Source organism: Thunnus albacares, chromosome 8 (genome assembly GCF_914725855.1).
Source record: "Thunnus albacares chromosome 8, fThuAlb1.1, whole genome shotgun sequence".
In the NCBI taxonomy this organism is placed as follows: Eukaryota; Metazoa; Chordata; class Actinopteri; order Scombriformes; family Scombridae; genus Thunnus; species Thunnus albacares.
In genome coordinates, this window is record NC_058113.1 from 20643630 (window position 1) to 20660589 (window position 16960).

Here is a 16960-nt window from a genome sequence, read left to right on the forward strand (position 1 = left end):
CTTGAATGGAACTGAGCCATTATTAAAGGACAGGTTCACAATTTTTCAAGTCTGTCTTACAACAACAGTCATTTGCCCAAATGAACACTGAAACAGGTTTTTCTTGCCATAATTCTCCCGTTCACACTGACCATTAGAAAATCCCTTCATAATGTACTTACAATGTAAGTGATGGGGGCCAAAATCCACAAGACTCCTTCTGTGTAAAAATGTATTTAAAAGTTTATCTGAAGGTAATATGAAACTTCAGCTGTCCAAATTAGTCAAATCAAGTAGATATCTGTCAACGTTACAGTCTTTTAGTGCCAAAGTTCCTGTTTTTGTTACTATACTTCCACAACAGCTCAACAGGGAAACATAAAGAGGGAATTTTGTGCTAAAAAGACTGTAAATGTGGCAGATATCTACTTGATATGACTAACTCAGACTGTTGGAGCCTCATATAAGCTTTAGATAAAATGACTGTGTGGACATGCTGCATTTTGGCCCCCATCTCTTACATTGAAAGCACATTTGAAGGGGATATTTTAATAGCCAGTATGAACAGGAAGAATGATTACAGCAAGAACCTCTTTCAGGGTTCATATGGACACCTGATTGTCTTATACAAATGTGAACCTATCCTTTAACATGATCAGTTCCACTTGTCCTTTTCCTGCAATAACAAGTCAAAATGTCTATTCATGCTGTTGCTAATAGCAACCCCTACTGGCACAGTCCTGTAGCAGTTGCAGTTTAACTGACAGTTGTTATGTGTTTTACTCTGAATTTACTCTTTGTACATGTTTACCAGATGAATTATTGTGTTGTACGTCCTCTGGGGACTTATTGTTGTTCTGTTCACTGGTGATACTTGCATGCTAACTAAAGCTATTTTGACTAATTAGCCTTTTTCACTGAAGATAGTTTTGACAGTTTTGACAGTGGGGAATGCACACATAATAAAATCAATGATTGAGATGTGCCTATTTGGACATTTAGTTCTACTTACTTTTATGAATCCTGTTTTCTTGTTACTATACTGATTCATTTTTACAATACCTTTGGCTTAACTTTTGTTCATGGTATCTCATCTTTTTCTGATTTGACCCACAGTTGTTGATTTTTTTTGTGTTAAATTCACTACAGTTTTAACAGGTCAACCATTGCTTCCATTAAACCTTAAAGGCCAACTCTTGTCTTAAACCTTTATTGAAAGGCTGCATAGCTGTGCACCTGCACACACAGTGAAGCTTTAAAAAAGCTTTTAAAAATGAAAAATCCTAAGATCTCTCTGTCAACAACTTTCTATACAATCAACTTTATACAAACTGTTGACAGTGATGCCTGTTGGATATCTGCAGTAACCCGACATTGTTTCTGAAAAGACATTGCTGTTGAGTTTCACAAATGTCATTTTTCAATGCAAATAAAAAACACTTCCTCTCCATTTTATTAAGGTTGTAGCTGAACACAAGTATCTCAAAACCTAGGCAAATAAAACCAAAACTATCTGCTTGGCTAGATACCACTATAAGTAGGTAAGAAAATATGTTTTTGTGTGTGTGACATTCGTGTGAACAAACCTTTTAACAGACTTCTATTCTCTGTAACAATGTCCTTTATTATTTTCATCCTCTTCCTTCTTCCATGTATTAATCCTGTGGTCTGTTTTTCTTTCCCTTTTTTCCATTTTCTCCATCTCTCACAGACACAAATATATACATTTTACATACAGTCCATTTCTACTATACCATATGAACATTACAAGTTCTGTCTACATGGTACATGCAAAATTGACACTTGTGAGGATGAAAATACTGGCATCATGAGTAAAGGCAGTGGTGAAAAATACTACTATGTGCTACTTAAGTAAAGAGTGGTACAGACATGGAGTAGACTTGAGCACAACAGGAATGATATTCCCCGCCCAACATGACCGTGTTATTTAGTCCATTTGGAAATCTGTGCATATTTTTCATACCTTTTCTTAATATTCTACCACTGATTACACTGTGACTTTTTTAATTACTCTCTCATTCTCCTCTACAAGAACTTCTTTTCCATCTTCTCTCTCCTGTCGGGTCATCTCTCTCTTCTTCTTTGTCAGGAAGTAAAACGCCACCACGCTTCCTACCACCACTAAACTGAGGCTGAGAATCACAAACCCCAGGATCAGTAAGTGAGAGGTTCCCCCTTTAGACTGGTTTAACTGGTCCCACAGCCCAACAGCTACACAACTGAATCCAATGAGAGTTCCCCAAAAACCAAAGGCCAGCATACATGATCCACAGGACAGTTCAGCACCCCCGGTCACCACGGTGATGCCCGCCACTGAGACGACCCCTCCTGGTAAGGTCACTGTCTCAGATTTAGGGTCGTAGGTGACAGTAGAAATGACAGCTGATAAAGCAGAAGGATCAAGGGTTTCCATCTTGCTTGTCATGTTTTTATTCGTTGGTAGATGTCCAACAGTGATTTTGCATGCAGATTCTTCTTCTTGATTACCCCTAAAACATAACACAGTGTCCCAATCAAACTCTTAACACATTTTCTTTACATAGCTTTAAGGTTGGACAAACCATCTTACTTACATTGAGTGAAATATTCAAATCTAAGACTCTTGCTTTATGGTAACACTCTTCCATCAAATGGAAATATTCTAGATGTCTTGCATCATGTTTACACACATTTCCAAAAATGTATTTTAATTTAAAATAAATATATATGGGTGTGAACAAATTTGTAATGTCTGGACAACACACTGGCTAGCTGGGTAAAAGAAATACAGAAAAATAATTAAGGAGAAAAAGCCATTTAATAAAATTTTAGATACAAAGTAAAATCTTTGTTTCTTTGGCCTGCCCCTTTGCAACCACTTAAGACTGTAGACTGCATGAATTCCTTATTCAGCAAAGTGCAAAACATAAGCCTCAGTTTCTTCAATCCATTGGGTTCTAGCAGGTCTATCATTATATAATCATGTTGTGCAACCAAAATTGTTCAAGCCCTCTAAGCTTTGTCCCTAATTGAAATTAAGATCCCAGGATCCCAAAGATACCTGATATTTTGGGCTGCATATCTTTGATATCAGTTGGATAGAGAATAATATGAGTGGGGTATTTGCTTACACCAGAAATTCGGATGGATTGGTTAATTGCAGTCAAGACAATAGGCAGGACATTGTGTTAATATTGATAACTTTAGAAAAACAAAAATGTTGTATTTTATACAAAAAGTATGACATTGCTTACCTCAGTGTTGAATCGAGAGCTCAGATGTCAGCAGAAAATATCCAGATATATGAGTGATTTCAGCGAAAGCCTAAAAGTGCTTCAGACTTTCTCTTTGGACAATAGATGTAGAAATGGGAGCAGGGGGCCGAACACTGTTACCTTTATCCAATGCGTCACAACATGAGGCCTTACAAGATGGTAGACACAATTGTCAAGATTGTTGTCATCGTTTGTTTGTTCCTCTCTTTCCTTGCGTTCAGAAGGAAGCTCTCGTCTGTCATTAAGCCTCATTATAACCCATTAGCTGATATTTATCTAGGAACTACTCCCTTCCTCTGTTTCTCTATCTTTCAGTCTTAAGAGTTGAGTTGTGTCCCACCAAGGCATTGTTTGAGCTGTGTTTGAGCTATTAAAACATTTTCCTATTTAGCACATGTCAACGGTAGCAACTCTTCCTCCTAAAACTTTGACTCTAATTAACCACGAGACGGTCGTAAAATACGATTGGGAAATATGCTCCTTGAACTGTTGGCTATTCTGAAAACAATTTCTCTATTCTTTTTATTTTCACTGAGCTGTTCATTCAGGACAAACCTTTAAATTGCAAACAAATACCTTGTTTCATAATTCACATCAAGAAACACATGAATACATTAGCCAGACCCGCTGTGTTGACACTGAGTGGGGCTTATTTGCAGTATATATGTCAGTGTTGACGTAAAACTGTCTGACAGTTCGATGCTGTAACACAGGTGAAGCTTGATAAAGTCCATTAATGCTCTATAATGCTGCCTAGACACCTGGGATCTTGCCAGTGGTGAGTCACAAGTCTAATTGCAGGTATTTATAGATGTGTTGATTCCCGCTATGACAAACTTTCACCTGTTATTACACATTTTTTTATGTGTAGTATATGCAACTGCCCGCAGTGAAATATATATCACATTTAGTGTTGCAGTATAATAATTAAAGAAATTATTTTCATTTGTTTCTTTATTAAATTATATTGTGCTTAAATGCCAGACATCCACATCACATGAATCCTCACCTTTTCCACAAGGAGAAAAACATTTCAGAAGTGACTACAAATCCCTGTTTGCTCCAGCTCTGGCAAATTAGCCCAGCCTAGGGTATAGGTCAGATGTCGGGGATTGTTGGAGAGGAGGGGGTAATTCTATTGGCCATGGCAGTCACAGGATGATGATGATGCTAATTGGCTAAGTGTTGGATCGGGTGGGACGGGACAGGGCATGAGTAATCCAATAGATGGACTCACTAAGCATATTTATGGAGCAAGTAAATCCTGCTGCAAAACAGGCATGGCTGATGATCGTGCAATATAAAAAAAAAATGGTACATATAACAGAGGCCGCAAATGCTGACAAACAATACTTTCATCTGCAATCTTTCTATATACACATCCTTTGTAACACATGAGGTCTGCTATGTGCCCCCACTTCCCTGTTAGGTTAACCTAACAGTTAAGACAATCAAGATAATACTTTCAGTCTAATCAAAATAGACACAAAGAAAACAGACTGATGACGTAAATGTGTCTGCCAAAGTGTTATTATTGCTGTGACCCCTCCTGCAGGGTGATGGCTGCTGACCAAAAAGATGGAGGCCATATACAGAGAAGCCTGAAGAAAGACTGAAGAAAAGTCTTAATTTACATAAATATAGGCAGGGAAATCATTGCGCATGTTTGTATTGATCATTGAGTGAAACAGCCCTTTAGTGCATGAACTAGAACTTTAATGAGGAAAAAGGAAATACAAGTTGAGCCTGGGACCAAAAAAGGTTAAGAGAAGGGATGACAGGGCTGCTTAGCTTAGTAAACAAGGCCAAGCAGAAAAGTCAGCAAGAGTAAAGCAATATCATAGCTAGGATGCAGGACAGGAAGGAGGTCATGCACGGAGAAGGCCGGCAGTGATGATGTGAGGGCCGTAGATGGGATTGTAGGTAGAGGGAGAGGGACTTTAACTGCTTGGACAGATGGTAGTCTGGAATTAGTTGTCAGTGGTCAACTAAACCCATTGAAAGGCCACCACTGAAATAGCGGCTATATGCTGCCGAACACCCTAAAGCTAGCCTTGAAACTCTAGCAGGAGCCATGTTCACTGTTCACAGGAACATGTTTGCAAATCTGTTTGGCAGTTTACTTTTTAAAGTAATGTTAAGTGTGCGATCAAATTCTTCTCAATTTCATGAAGGGGTCCTCGCTACAAAGGTGCACTGAAAGGCATAGAACTTCTGTTTATCGATTAATATTGAGTTACTAAAGGGAAACTTTGGTATTTTCTAACCTGTACCCTATTTTCCCATCTTTTTGTGTCTAAGTGACTAATGGGGACAACAATTTTTGAAATTGGTCCAGTATTGAGTGAGAACACTGCAACCAGCAACTGTGAAAGAGGCTGCAATGTCACCTGATGGGGCAATAGCACCTTGTCAATGTATATGTCCACTAAAAGTGCTTGTTTTTGCCACTGACATGCTCAGATTATTATTATAAGTGTCTGACACCATTATGGAAAGGACCCTACAGAGATTTAAAATGTTTTTCTCTGCCTTTCGCTTGATCCGGTCTGTTTGTTATTGTGTCTAACAAAGTCTCGCTCAAGGAGAAGTCTGAAATCTTGCATTAGTTATTGAGTTGATTTTGATATCAGCTAAATATTCAGCCATGACAGAGTTGGAGTGCCAGGAAGAGTTCGTTGTATTGGCATACAGAAAGTGTAGCTTAGTTTTATCTAAAAGATTTTCAAAGTCATGGCTGAATATTTTAGCTAATTTCGACGACAACACAACTCAAGATTTCAGAACGAAACTTATCCTTGAGCAACTTAGTTAGACACAATAAAAAACAGAGTGGCTCAAGTGAAAGGTAAAGGAAAACATTTTATTTCTCTGTATGGTCCTTTCCATAATGGTGTCAGACACTCATAATAACAATCTGAGCATGTCAGTGGCAAAAACAAACATTTTTAGTGGACGTATACATTGACAAGGTGCTATTGCCCCATCAGATTACATTGCAGCCTCTTTCAGGGTTGCCAGTTGCGGTGTTCTCACACAATACTGGACAAATTTAAAAAAATATTGTCCCCATCAGTCACTTAGACACAAAAAGATTGGAAAATAGGGTCCAGGTTGAAAAACCTATCTATACCTAAGTTTCTCTTTAAATACAATTATTAACCCTCCTGTTGTCCTCGGGTCAATTTTGACCGAGGTGTCATTATGTGCTGTCATCAAAAAAATTGAAATGGTTTTAAAACAGTATCCTGACTAAACTTTTACATATACCAGTCTGCCACAATCCATCAACATATTTTCCTCTGATCTCAACTATAGTTAAAATAATCCATAATTTCTTAGTCAGGATACTGTTTTGAAACCATTTCAATTTTTTTGATGACAGCACATAATGACACCTGTTGTCCTCCTGGTCAAAATTGACCCGAGGACAAGAGGAGGGTTAAGCAATAAATCAGAATACATACAGTTATTAAACAGTTCAATAAAGGAATGAACTGAACACAGTCATACAATGTAGATCTTTCCAGACTTCCAGATCTAATAGAGAAAATTAGGATCTGGGGGTTCATTTCAGTCAAAGGCTCAGCCACCTTAAATCCCGCATTAACAGAATTAACCCAGTCATCCAGAGTAGGAGTGTGTTTCCCCCTGCCCTCCTTATCTCTCACTGTCTTACTGCTGAGACACTCAATTCTTCAGCCATCGTCTGTCCGATCAACACACAGGTAAGCCTTCCCTGCACTTTTCATCATTCTGATTGCTGAGTAGTTTTTTATAAATTTAGGATTTCATACATGGACTATACTACATGTGTTTATAACATTCTTTTGCAATCACTTTTCAGTTTGGCCTCTGAAAACAAAAGAAGAGGACAAGCCTGTGAACAAAAATAAAGGAGAAGTTCAGTGGCAAGTACTTGCCGGCAAGTTTGTCACAGAACAGACAGAGAACTGACAATCAACTACCATGGGGAATACTACAAGTAGTGCAATATCAAAGGAAATCCTGGAGGACCTGAAGCTCAGCACCAAATTCACTGAACACGAGATCTGCCAGTGGTATGAGAACTTTCAGAAGCAGTGCCCAACAGGACGTATATCGCCAGAAGAGTTTGAGGAGATCTATTCCCGCTTCTTCCCTGAGAGCGATGCCAAGAGCTATGCACGACATGTGTTTCGCTCCTTTGACACCAACGATGACGGCACTTTGGACTTCAAGGAGTACATCATTGCGCTGCACATGACCTCCACTGGGAAGACAACCAGAAAACTGGAGTGGGCTTTCTCTCTGTTTGATGTGGACAAGAACGGATACATCAACAAGACAGAAGTGACAGAGATCTGCCAGGTAAAGGGGTGTGGTGGACACTAGTGATAGTAATGAAAGGATGAGAGATAGTCGTGTTATTGTTGGACTGCATTTTACTGTCAGGTTTTCCTGTTATTTTGTCTACGCCTCATAAAGTCCATCTACGGTGTGTTGCCTCTGTTTGAAAGTGGCCATCCCTTTCATGGTATTTAGATCACAGAACAAACTGCCTGCTCATTTGGGCCACAGACTCCCTCCTCCTCTCTGTGATTACAGGTTTAGCTAATGGAGAGTTTGCTCATTATCCCTGAATCTAATCCAGGTTTCTTTTATATGTGAGGCTGTCACTTTGGACTATTTTTTATGCTAATTTTGATAAATGCCAGCCATTGTTTTTCTATAATCAAAACCCAGTCTGATGGGTGTTTCTTGTCTTCTGATTTAAGACAAGTGATGATAGAATCATAAGGGGTTTAGACAGATCAGTCAGGAATCCAGCTGGCATTGTAATTGGATTTAACTCCTGGCCAACTGGCCTGAGTCCATTTGCATTATGTTTACAACCACTATGCACAATAGCTACATTTTAAAGCCCTTATAAAAGCTCAAAAACTTATGACAAAATGAGATTATTCCCAGTCTGTGAAACAGTCAGATCTGCTATATGCACAGAAACTAAGAATAACCCTTAAAGACCTCATCTGCTCTAGATGTGGGTTTAAAGCAGGAATAGCCAATATTAGTTCAGTTCAGTATTAACCAGTCTAGCCTTGAGTACACTCAAGCGCCAGACTGGTTAATAATAAAAGGGTGTAAACAGGGTCAAGTATACTGTAGTTGAGGGTACGCTGCAGCTTGACACTGCTTGGTTTTAATTTCATAACTCAACGGTAAGTACTTGTCATCTACAAGCTCACAGACTGAACTATGCAGACCACAGGATCAGAGGGGCAAGATGGAGGGAGAGCACAGAGAGAAAAGAGATGACATCTTAGTGTTTGGCCTGTGGCCTGAGTCTTGGCACTAATCCATGTTAATCTAGGTGTCTTAAGTGTGGGAGATGAGTGCTTCCTCTCTAAGTGGGACACACACTTAAGGGCCTGAACGTGAAGTACACAATCATTTAGTCATTTAAAATCGTCTGGATTCTAAGTGGCCCATAGCAGATGAACTACATGTGAAAAATGACACACAGGTCTGAATCATGCTGCAGCGGCCTGCTGTATTCGATTAATAATTTTGACAGAACCAACAATTTATAGTCTACATGTAGACTGTGATGCTCAAGTCCTCTAGGATAGCTCTTGTAGTTGCACTTGGCAGGCAGATCAAATGTAATGTGTAGGCTACCTTTTTCTGTAAGTTTTAATTAATCCAAATTGCACAAATTATACAGTGGCTCCTGACAACGATGCTGGCTGGTAACTTTTCTCTGTGTGTAAAAGAATAGAACATCAGAGCTCACTCACTCATCCTAAAGTCGATATGCTTCTTGGCTTGTACACATTTGTATTATGTACTGTGTTGATATTCTATACATTATTTGTATGAGAAAGATGATGGAGCATTATCACCCATCTTATACCCAACCCCCCTCTCACAGGCCATATTTAAGCTGATCCCCAAGGAGGAGCAGGCCTTGCTACCAGAGGATGAGAACACACCCGAGAAGAGAGCCAACAAGCTGTGGTCGGTCTTCGAAAAGAAAGACAGCGGTAATGGAAATAACACGCATGTATATACATTGTGCCCCCACTGTGCATGACAGGTCATTGTGTTCTCATCACTATGTCGTTATATTAGAGAGAGATAAAAATCTGTTTAAGCTCTTACTACCTTTCCTCAACAGCTGTTCCTACATCCTGTAGTGAAGATTACATTTTACAATCAGCTGTTTGGCTTAACAACAATACAAGCAATAAATCCACCTGGTCCCTAGTTACAGCATCACTTTTGTCATGCAAGCTTTATTATACAGCCATAGATGATGAAACCTTAGGTGATTCCACTTGCATGCTACTGTCTCACACACACACACAGAAGATAAGACTGTATTTCTTAGATGAGCTGTATTTCTTTTTTTACTGCTTTCCTCCCTCTATAACATTTCTTACTCTTTCTTTTTTTCCTCATAGAGCGCCTGGCTGAAGGAGAGTTCATCCAAGGAGTGATTGAGAATGAAAATGCAATGCGTCTTATCCTCTATGAACCACTTAAACAGTAAAGTGACCCTCTTTTGTCTTGTTAGACCCTTTCCATACTTCCTCCTCTTCTCCACCAAGTATCGGATGATTTCCCCTCTTTGATCCATCCATCCCCTTTATGTAAATACTCTTCTATGCAGTGTCTTGGTCGCAACTAAAATTTCCAGTAAGTTTCATCATACTGTATGTGAGATTGTTTTACTAATGTTTGTCAGTGCATTTATATCAAATAGAGGCTAATAGAGACAAGTAATAACATAATGTTTTAAAACATGTACAGCCAAGCAATTACAATAACCCAATATGAATGCTGAAGAATATAACCATATACCATATATACAAAGACTGTGTATCATAAATATTACAAATGTTTAAAATGACATTTTGGCTCTAGATAAATTGATTGTTAATAAAAAAAATTATATCAGTCTCATACCTGAGTGTTAGCTCATTAAAGCTTTTTTTTACAGAAGTGGAAATGTCCTACAAGAGGTTTAGCTCTTGTGTGTTGTAATCTATACGCTGTAAAATAAATAAAGGTTCGCTCATACATCTGTACTTTGAAAAAAAAGTTATTTATCTGACCCGGGAAACAAAAAAAAATCTGTTTGACCTAGAAACATACTGTGTAACATAATGCTGGGGGTTGACAAAAATGGTGCTTTAGGTCTTAAGTTTTCAATTGTATTTATCCCAGACAGTAAATCCAGGATTATCCCAAATGTATAACCTCCAGACATTCAAGGTAAATTTATTTAGCTTGAAATTTGACAATTTTAAGTTAGACATGTGAAGAGTAGAGTGAAATGTCCATATATAAGTGATAATTACCTTGAAAGTGTGATGTTTTCACTGTACACATCACACTGGTGTTGTTGTTCAAGTGTGTGTGTGCAGTCGGTGGGTGTGCGTGCCGGCGTTTCTTTTCAACTTTGATTCCGACCCCCCCCTCCCTCTCCCTTTCCCTCTCCCTCTCCATCCTTTCACATGCCTCCCATCTCTCCTCACTCTGTTTCTCCTTCTTTCCATCCAACTCGGGATTACTGGTTTACACATAATCTTCTGTTCAACATCAGAGAGCAGACTTTTCGAAATCTCTGTAATCTTTCTATCTCTATGTGTCTATCGTATGGGTTTGTCTGTGCATCTGCAGAGAGACCGTGTTTGTTGTATCATCTGGGATACATGCGTTGCATCAAAATACTCAAAGTTTGACAAATGAGCAAAAACATGGAAGAATCCATGCAAAAACTGACTTCACAAAGATTGCAAAAACAAAAAATGTAGTAAAAGACTGCTCCTCCATATCTGACAGTAGAGAGAAGAATGTGGAAAAGAACACTTTTTGAATGTCCCACTCAGATAAATGAGATTAAATTGCACATTTACTCTACAGGACAGGCTTTTCTGTTGGGTATCAACAGGAGAAGAAACATCCATTCGGTCTAAGCTGTGAAATAACAGAATTATTAAAATGACTCTCATACTGACACATTGCAAGTTCATCTGAAGGTATAAAGAATGAATAATACAAACATGTATATGCATTTACATACAGAGACATACATTTGCTTTCCTACCATGAGGCACTGAGAAATACCCAGAAAAACATGCAGTCTTGCATGTCAGTGTGGCCTACATACTGTATACAGTACGTTGTGGGTTTCATATTAGATATGTATCAATCATTGTCCTTCAAACCTGATAAATACGTCCAAACTTCACTGAAAGTCGAATGCAGGAGAACAATAAAAGCATCTGTTTGCTCACATTGACTCCAGCATGTCGACAATGTCTTTCCTTTTTCAGTTTTTCAGCCCTTTTTTAGTTGTTGGGAGTAACTGATCTCTTAACAAGGTGAATCAGCTCGGTCCATGGCCTCCTCCATCTCGTCCATCTCTCTCTCACAGTCTTCACACCCTTCTGGCCCGCAGCCTCCTACTAAAACCAACGTTGGCACGTCCCCATTTCCCACTCCAACCACACTGCCATTCGGGGCCCACGCTACGTCAATCATGCCGTCTGGGCACTGCAGCAGGCCACTGACAGAGTAGAGCCCGCCCCCTGGAACCACCTCATCGTAGGATGGGGCGTGAGTGGCAGCTCTTGCTTCCTCCAAACGCAGCCTCTGTCTGCGACGGAGCTCAATGATGGTCTTTGTGTAGGAGTTGAGAGTGACCACGGCAGCCCCCATGCAGCAGCTGAAGGACACCCAAGCAAGACTAGAAGAGAAGAGAGGCATATCATAATAGCTTGTAAAGCAAGTATTTTATGCATATGCTTGAACAATATCGGCTTGTAGCATTTATGCTGTTTCTGATCGGCAGCCACCTACGCAAATGACCAGCCGTAGTCCCAGGACTGAGGCCTCCAGTCTTTGGGGCCCACAATGACTGTCATCTGAAATACAGTGGTGTACATCATATGGGCCACCATCCCAAGAAGACCTATATGGGTGATGAGACAAAGAAAAAGCATACAACTAAGTCCAGGAAAAGCAGATGACCAAGTAAATTGTAGATGAAGAGATAGATATAGGATTACTGGCCGTGTAGGGAGAAAAAAGACACAACATAATGTCAAACTGAAGGGTACACCAGGTCTCACCTGATAGCACAGTACAGATAGCTGCATAAGCATTGATCTTTAGTGAGTGCATCTCTTTATGGGAGCACAGGACTTCCAGCCACATGAGTAAGAAGCCCATCCCCAGTAGGCCGATGTACGTAAACTCTGAAATGACTGACAGCCAGAGCACACCTGCAACATGTACAAACACACACACACAATGCACGCAAACACATAGAAAAAAAACATTAATATTGGTCGAAAAGAATAATTTAATATTTTTCAGCACAGCTTTGATACAAAGCTCACCTTGTGTTTCTCCAGGAGTTAACTCAATAAAGCTTCGGCATTTCTCCCCTGCCAACATAATTCACAGATATGAACAAAATGAAAACATTATTCTTTGAGTTGAAGGGCTAAAACTGAAAGGAACCATAAAAGCTGACCTAATATTGAGACCAGGTGAGAGTAAGTGAGTTAATATATGATTGGATGCCTGTGTGCTTTGTGTGCTTCTCACCATCGCTGTGTTTCTCACAGCTCTCCCAGAAGCCGGTGTGGAAGTATCTGAAAGCAAACTTGTCTTCCCCCGTCTCCCAGATGTAGTGAACTGCGTTGGCCAGCTGCCTCTGTCTGATCTTGGCCAGCTCCTCCCTCCTGGCTGGAGACAGCGTGCGGTTGAAGGGGCTCTGAGTTGGACTCTCTGTGTGAAAGCACAAGGAGATGACACTGAGAAGAGCATTTTTATGTTCATTTTTGTATCTTCTTATAATACATACAATATATAATAGAGTTGGTGGCTGGACAGTAACACAGCAGACACTGAGTGGAGGGCCAGTCACCATCTCTTTCTTCACAGCTCACGAAAAAACAAAATACACCCACATCTGTGAGCAATCTGTATTTTCTAAACCTATCCAGACTTTGCTTTAGAAAGTTGAAGGAAACCCACACAAATGAGTGCAAAATCATGCAAACATCAAACAAACACACTCTTCCTGTGAGATACCATCACAAACAACTGATCCACTCTGAGGAGAATCTAAAACAGAAGCGTACAGTAAATGCATATGCAGGCAAGCAAATACACACACACACACACACACACAGACATGCATACTATATATGCACATATTGCTAATATGTAATGGATATGTTGACTGTAAAAAAGCAAAACATAATGCACCGAAAGGTCATTTCCAGTCTGCACCTTGCATGCAGGTGTGTGTTGATGGGGAATGAATGGAGGTGAGTATGTCCTTTAGAGTGAGACAGGCAGAAAAACAACTGCAAGTATGCAAATCACACCATAGCCTCAAAAGTAACAAGCCTCTGTGTTTTACAGTAACATGCAGCCACGTGTGTGTTTGAAAATCAGGTTTAGAAGTGTAAGGGGGGGAGTTAAATCCACCACTGTGCTGTTGGTAAAGGTATATCTTATTTTTGTGCAAGTACACAAAGTACATAGTAATCAAAGTTGATTCCTTTATGCAGTAAGAACTGTTAATCTCAGCGTGGATTAAGCATGTCTGTTAAAAAAAAATAAAGCACAGGGAGCAGGCAGTGTAAAACCTCTCTTTAGGAACTACGCTCACACCCCGCAGATTAAATCTAAGCCACAGTTAAATTTGTGGTCAGACAAAGGTGGGCAAAAAGAGATTAAAACCAGGGACATTGAGTTTCTAACAGGGGGAGAATCCAGCTGGATTAGTTCTAGATATTGGTTGTTTTGTTGTAACAGAGTGCAAAGATCAAGAAATTCAATACTTATGTAATGAGGTTCAACAGTCAAGGCAGACTTTTTTTAGCACAGTCAAAATCAGACAGCTGCATTTAGAAGACTTATGAGAAGATACACACGCTGACCACCTGGTCACGCACACATAACATGCTGCACTGTACAAACTATGTACTGTATACACACAACAACCTCAGTTTGTCTAAAGAGTAGTTCAAGTTACTAGAAGAGTTTACATTAAGTTTTATATTAAGTATCACAGAAATTGAGTGTGACTACTCGCTGACAAAACTCCATCCATGTCAAGTCCTTTTATGAAGGCTGTGATATTGCAGTTGAAACCTCTTGAGTTAATATTGTTTTGTCAAATAATAGCAATCGTGCAGATTTCTCAGAAGCACACCAATGCCGCAAATATCCTACACTATTTAATTCACTTGTTGCTCTCCTGAGTTGAGACTTCTCAGAGCCAAATGCTAAAAAAAAACAAAACAAAACATCACATAACTGTTGACATCAGTTAGGATGAACTCCTGCTGTTTACAACACATTGTGACATGCCCTTTAACGTGTTGCAACAAAGACTGAGATTAGTCACCAGGCAACAATTTTCCCACTCATCAGATATCTAGCTTTACTGTCGTTAGTCTCTGTTCATGTGCTCACTACAGCTTCATGCACACACATGTTCTTAGCTGACAGCATGGGAACCTGGCATGGTCTTTTTTTTCTCAAGGCCAGTTCGAAGCTAAATGTTCTGAAATGCTCCTATTCACACAACTGCTGTTGTTTTGCACACCTGCACATGTAGAAAACTATTTTAATGGTAGAGTTTAGTAGCATAGCTGTTTATGAGATGCAGGAATCTGCATATCTGGCATAATGGTTAGTATTTTAGCCACACATCTTGCTCACTCTAAAGATTAAGAATGAAACCTTGACAAAATGAGAAGAACAGCTTGTAAAAACTGCAATTTGTACCTCAAAAAAAGTGGCTAGTCAAATGTACATTTATGTAAGGGCTAATTACAGTAAAGCAGCAATCTGAATTATACTTTAAAGAAAGAAGAAAGCATCAGTAAGCACAGCACAGCAGCACAAAACAGTTTTTGAAGTGGAGAGGTGAAAGACAATGTGACTTCTCAGTACCTGTGGTGTAAGGCTCGCTGTTGTTCTGACCACAGTTCTTCATTTTGACAGGCGACAGGCAGAGGGGCTTGACCACCTTGTGAGTGCCCTCACACCAGTAGGACGTGCAGAGAGCCAGGATGGAGAGGGCCAGAGCCAGAGTGGTCAAGGTCAGGGAGAGCAGGGAGCGAGAGCGACGTGACATACGCTCCAGCATGGCCACACAGGGGAGGAAAGAGGAGGCAAGGGGGGAGGTTACAGAGAGGGGAGACAGTTGGGGCTGAATGAGGATACTGCACGTAGAGACAAGACAAAACGGGACAGCAGGTATGACTAAAGTCACAGATGGAGCTGGGAGAGTAGGACAGATGCTTTGGTGTGGGTTTAAGATTGCCAGGTTTAAATGGAAAACAAAGATAAATGTGATGTAACAGTACAGAAGATGACAAAGCAATACTGTAAAGTCAGTGTGATTAAAAGAGAGGAAGATAAAGAGAATGAGAGGAGATAGCAGCGGGATAAGATGCCCTGAAGATGATACACGTGGGAAAGGACAGATGGGATGAAAAAATGAACAAGAGGGGATTTAGATGGACACTGGTTCACACTAGGAGAGAACAGTGGGATGCAAGGACATAACAGTATGCTGCTCAGACAGCTTTAGTGTGATATCCTGCTATTGATCCCTGGGGTAACTGATGTGGCCATACATCCTCTGACCTCAAACCTTCAAGGCTTTACACTAGCAGATGTCTGACAGTATTAGAGCAATGTGACCGTACTAAAAAAAGCATAAAGTCATTTAAAAATAATATAATTTATCACTGAATGCTGTGTACATAAAGTGGAGTAACAGGACATCTTCAAAGGCAAATGATCACCTGGGAAGAAAGTAAAATGAAATGGTTGAGCGGAGCACACGAAGGCTTCAGCCGAGGTGTCCATATGGTGACATGTAACTTTGTTGAATATTCCTGGAGTAAGTAAGAGTCATTATACTAGCTGAGGTCATGTAAATCTTCCAGTTGCCCAGCTGTTTTGATAAGAAGGAGTAATGTTTTCTGTCCTGTGACCCAGGTTAATATCCTCCTGCTTCCTGATTTAGACACTCCAGCCTGCCAATCATTATGAACCCTGTCGCTGGACACTAAGTACAAGACAAGTCAGAGGGGCGCAAAACAAGAGATTACTTTTTTGATGAAATTATGGATAAGCCACAGATCCAAATGAAATTTTTGCTAGTAATCCCAGTTAATCTTTAATCTGATTGTGTTAGGTGTGTTTTGGTGTGAAATGCACTCTGGCCATCTCCGCTGACTCTCTGTGTCATGTGATGTCTCCCTGTCAGCCCCTGAAATACAACAAAACACAGGTTAAACCAGCTGGATTTAGTGTCAACAATAACTGATCTACATGAGAAGAGCCCACTCAGGGAGGTTTCTGTTTTCTTTATAACGCTGACCATGAAAAATGGAAATGTATCAAATCTGAGAGGCAATGATAATCTGCACAAATGTGAACATTTCTGTAATCTTTACATAGAATTTTATAAATATAAAAAAAAATCTATAAAATGTCCAAAGGATAAGGCCAAGGTGTCCTGAAATGAATCAACTTTAAGAGAACTATGCATCTGTCAAATGATTTTATAAGACTTGAACTCCATACTGCATTTCCCCCATTTATTATCACTATTATCTGCCTCCAAACACAGTTTCTTCTCAGTTACCAACATCACTCTTCAGCCTGGATTTTAC

The 16960-nt window shown here is 39.8% G+C and overlaps 3 protein-coding genes across 3 annotated transcripts; 1 reads left to right on the forward strand and 2 right to left on the reverse strand.

Annotated features, from left to right (window-relative positions):
• Nucleotides 1-1638: 1638 nt before the first annotated feature.
• LOC122987956 (transmembrane protein 100-like) lies at nt 1639-2599 on the reverse strand. The gene has a single exon (XM_044360013.1). It carries the CDS (start codon nt 2423-2425, stop codon nt 1988-1990), a length of 438 nt encoding a protein of 145 aa, XP_044215948.1. The 5' UTR covers nt 2426-2599; the 3' UTR covers nt 1639-1987.
• A 4026-nt stretch (nt 2600-6625) lies between these two features.
• rcvrn2 (recoverin 2) lies at nt 6626-10319 on the forward strand. The gene is made up of 4 exons (XM_044360473.1): nt 6626-6982; nt 7102-7604; nt 9169-9280; nt 9701-10319. The coding sequence occupies exons 2-4, from the start codon at nt 7224-7226 to the stop codon at nt 9787-9789; spliced, it is 582 nt and encodes a 193-aa protein (XP_044216408.1). The 5' UTR covers nt 6626-6982; nt 7102-7223; the 3' UTR covers nt 9790-10319.
• Nucleotides 10320-10410: 91 nt separating this feature from the next.
• si:ch211-149k23.9 (germ cell-specific gene 1-like protein) lies at nt 10411-16547 on the reverse strand. The gene is made up of 6 exons (XM_044360472.1): nt 15225-16547; nt 12858-13040; nt 12647-12694; nt 12377-12529; nt 12105-12216; nt 10411-11991 (listed from the first exon to the last, which is right to left on the reverse strand). Exons 1-6 carry the CDS (start codon nt 15418-15420, stop codon nt 11619-11621), a joined length of 1065 nt encoding a protein of 354 aa, XP_044216407.1. The 5' UTR covers nt 15421-16547; the 3' UTR covers nt 10411-11618.
• Between the last annotated feature and the right edge of the window lie 413 nt (nt 16548-16960).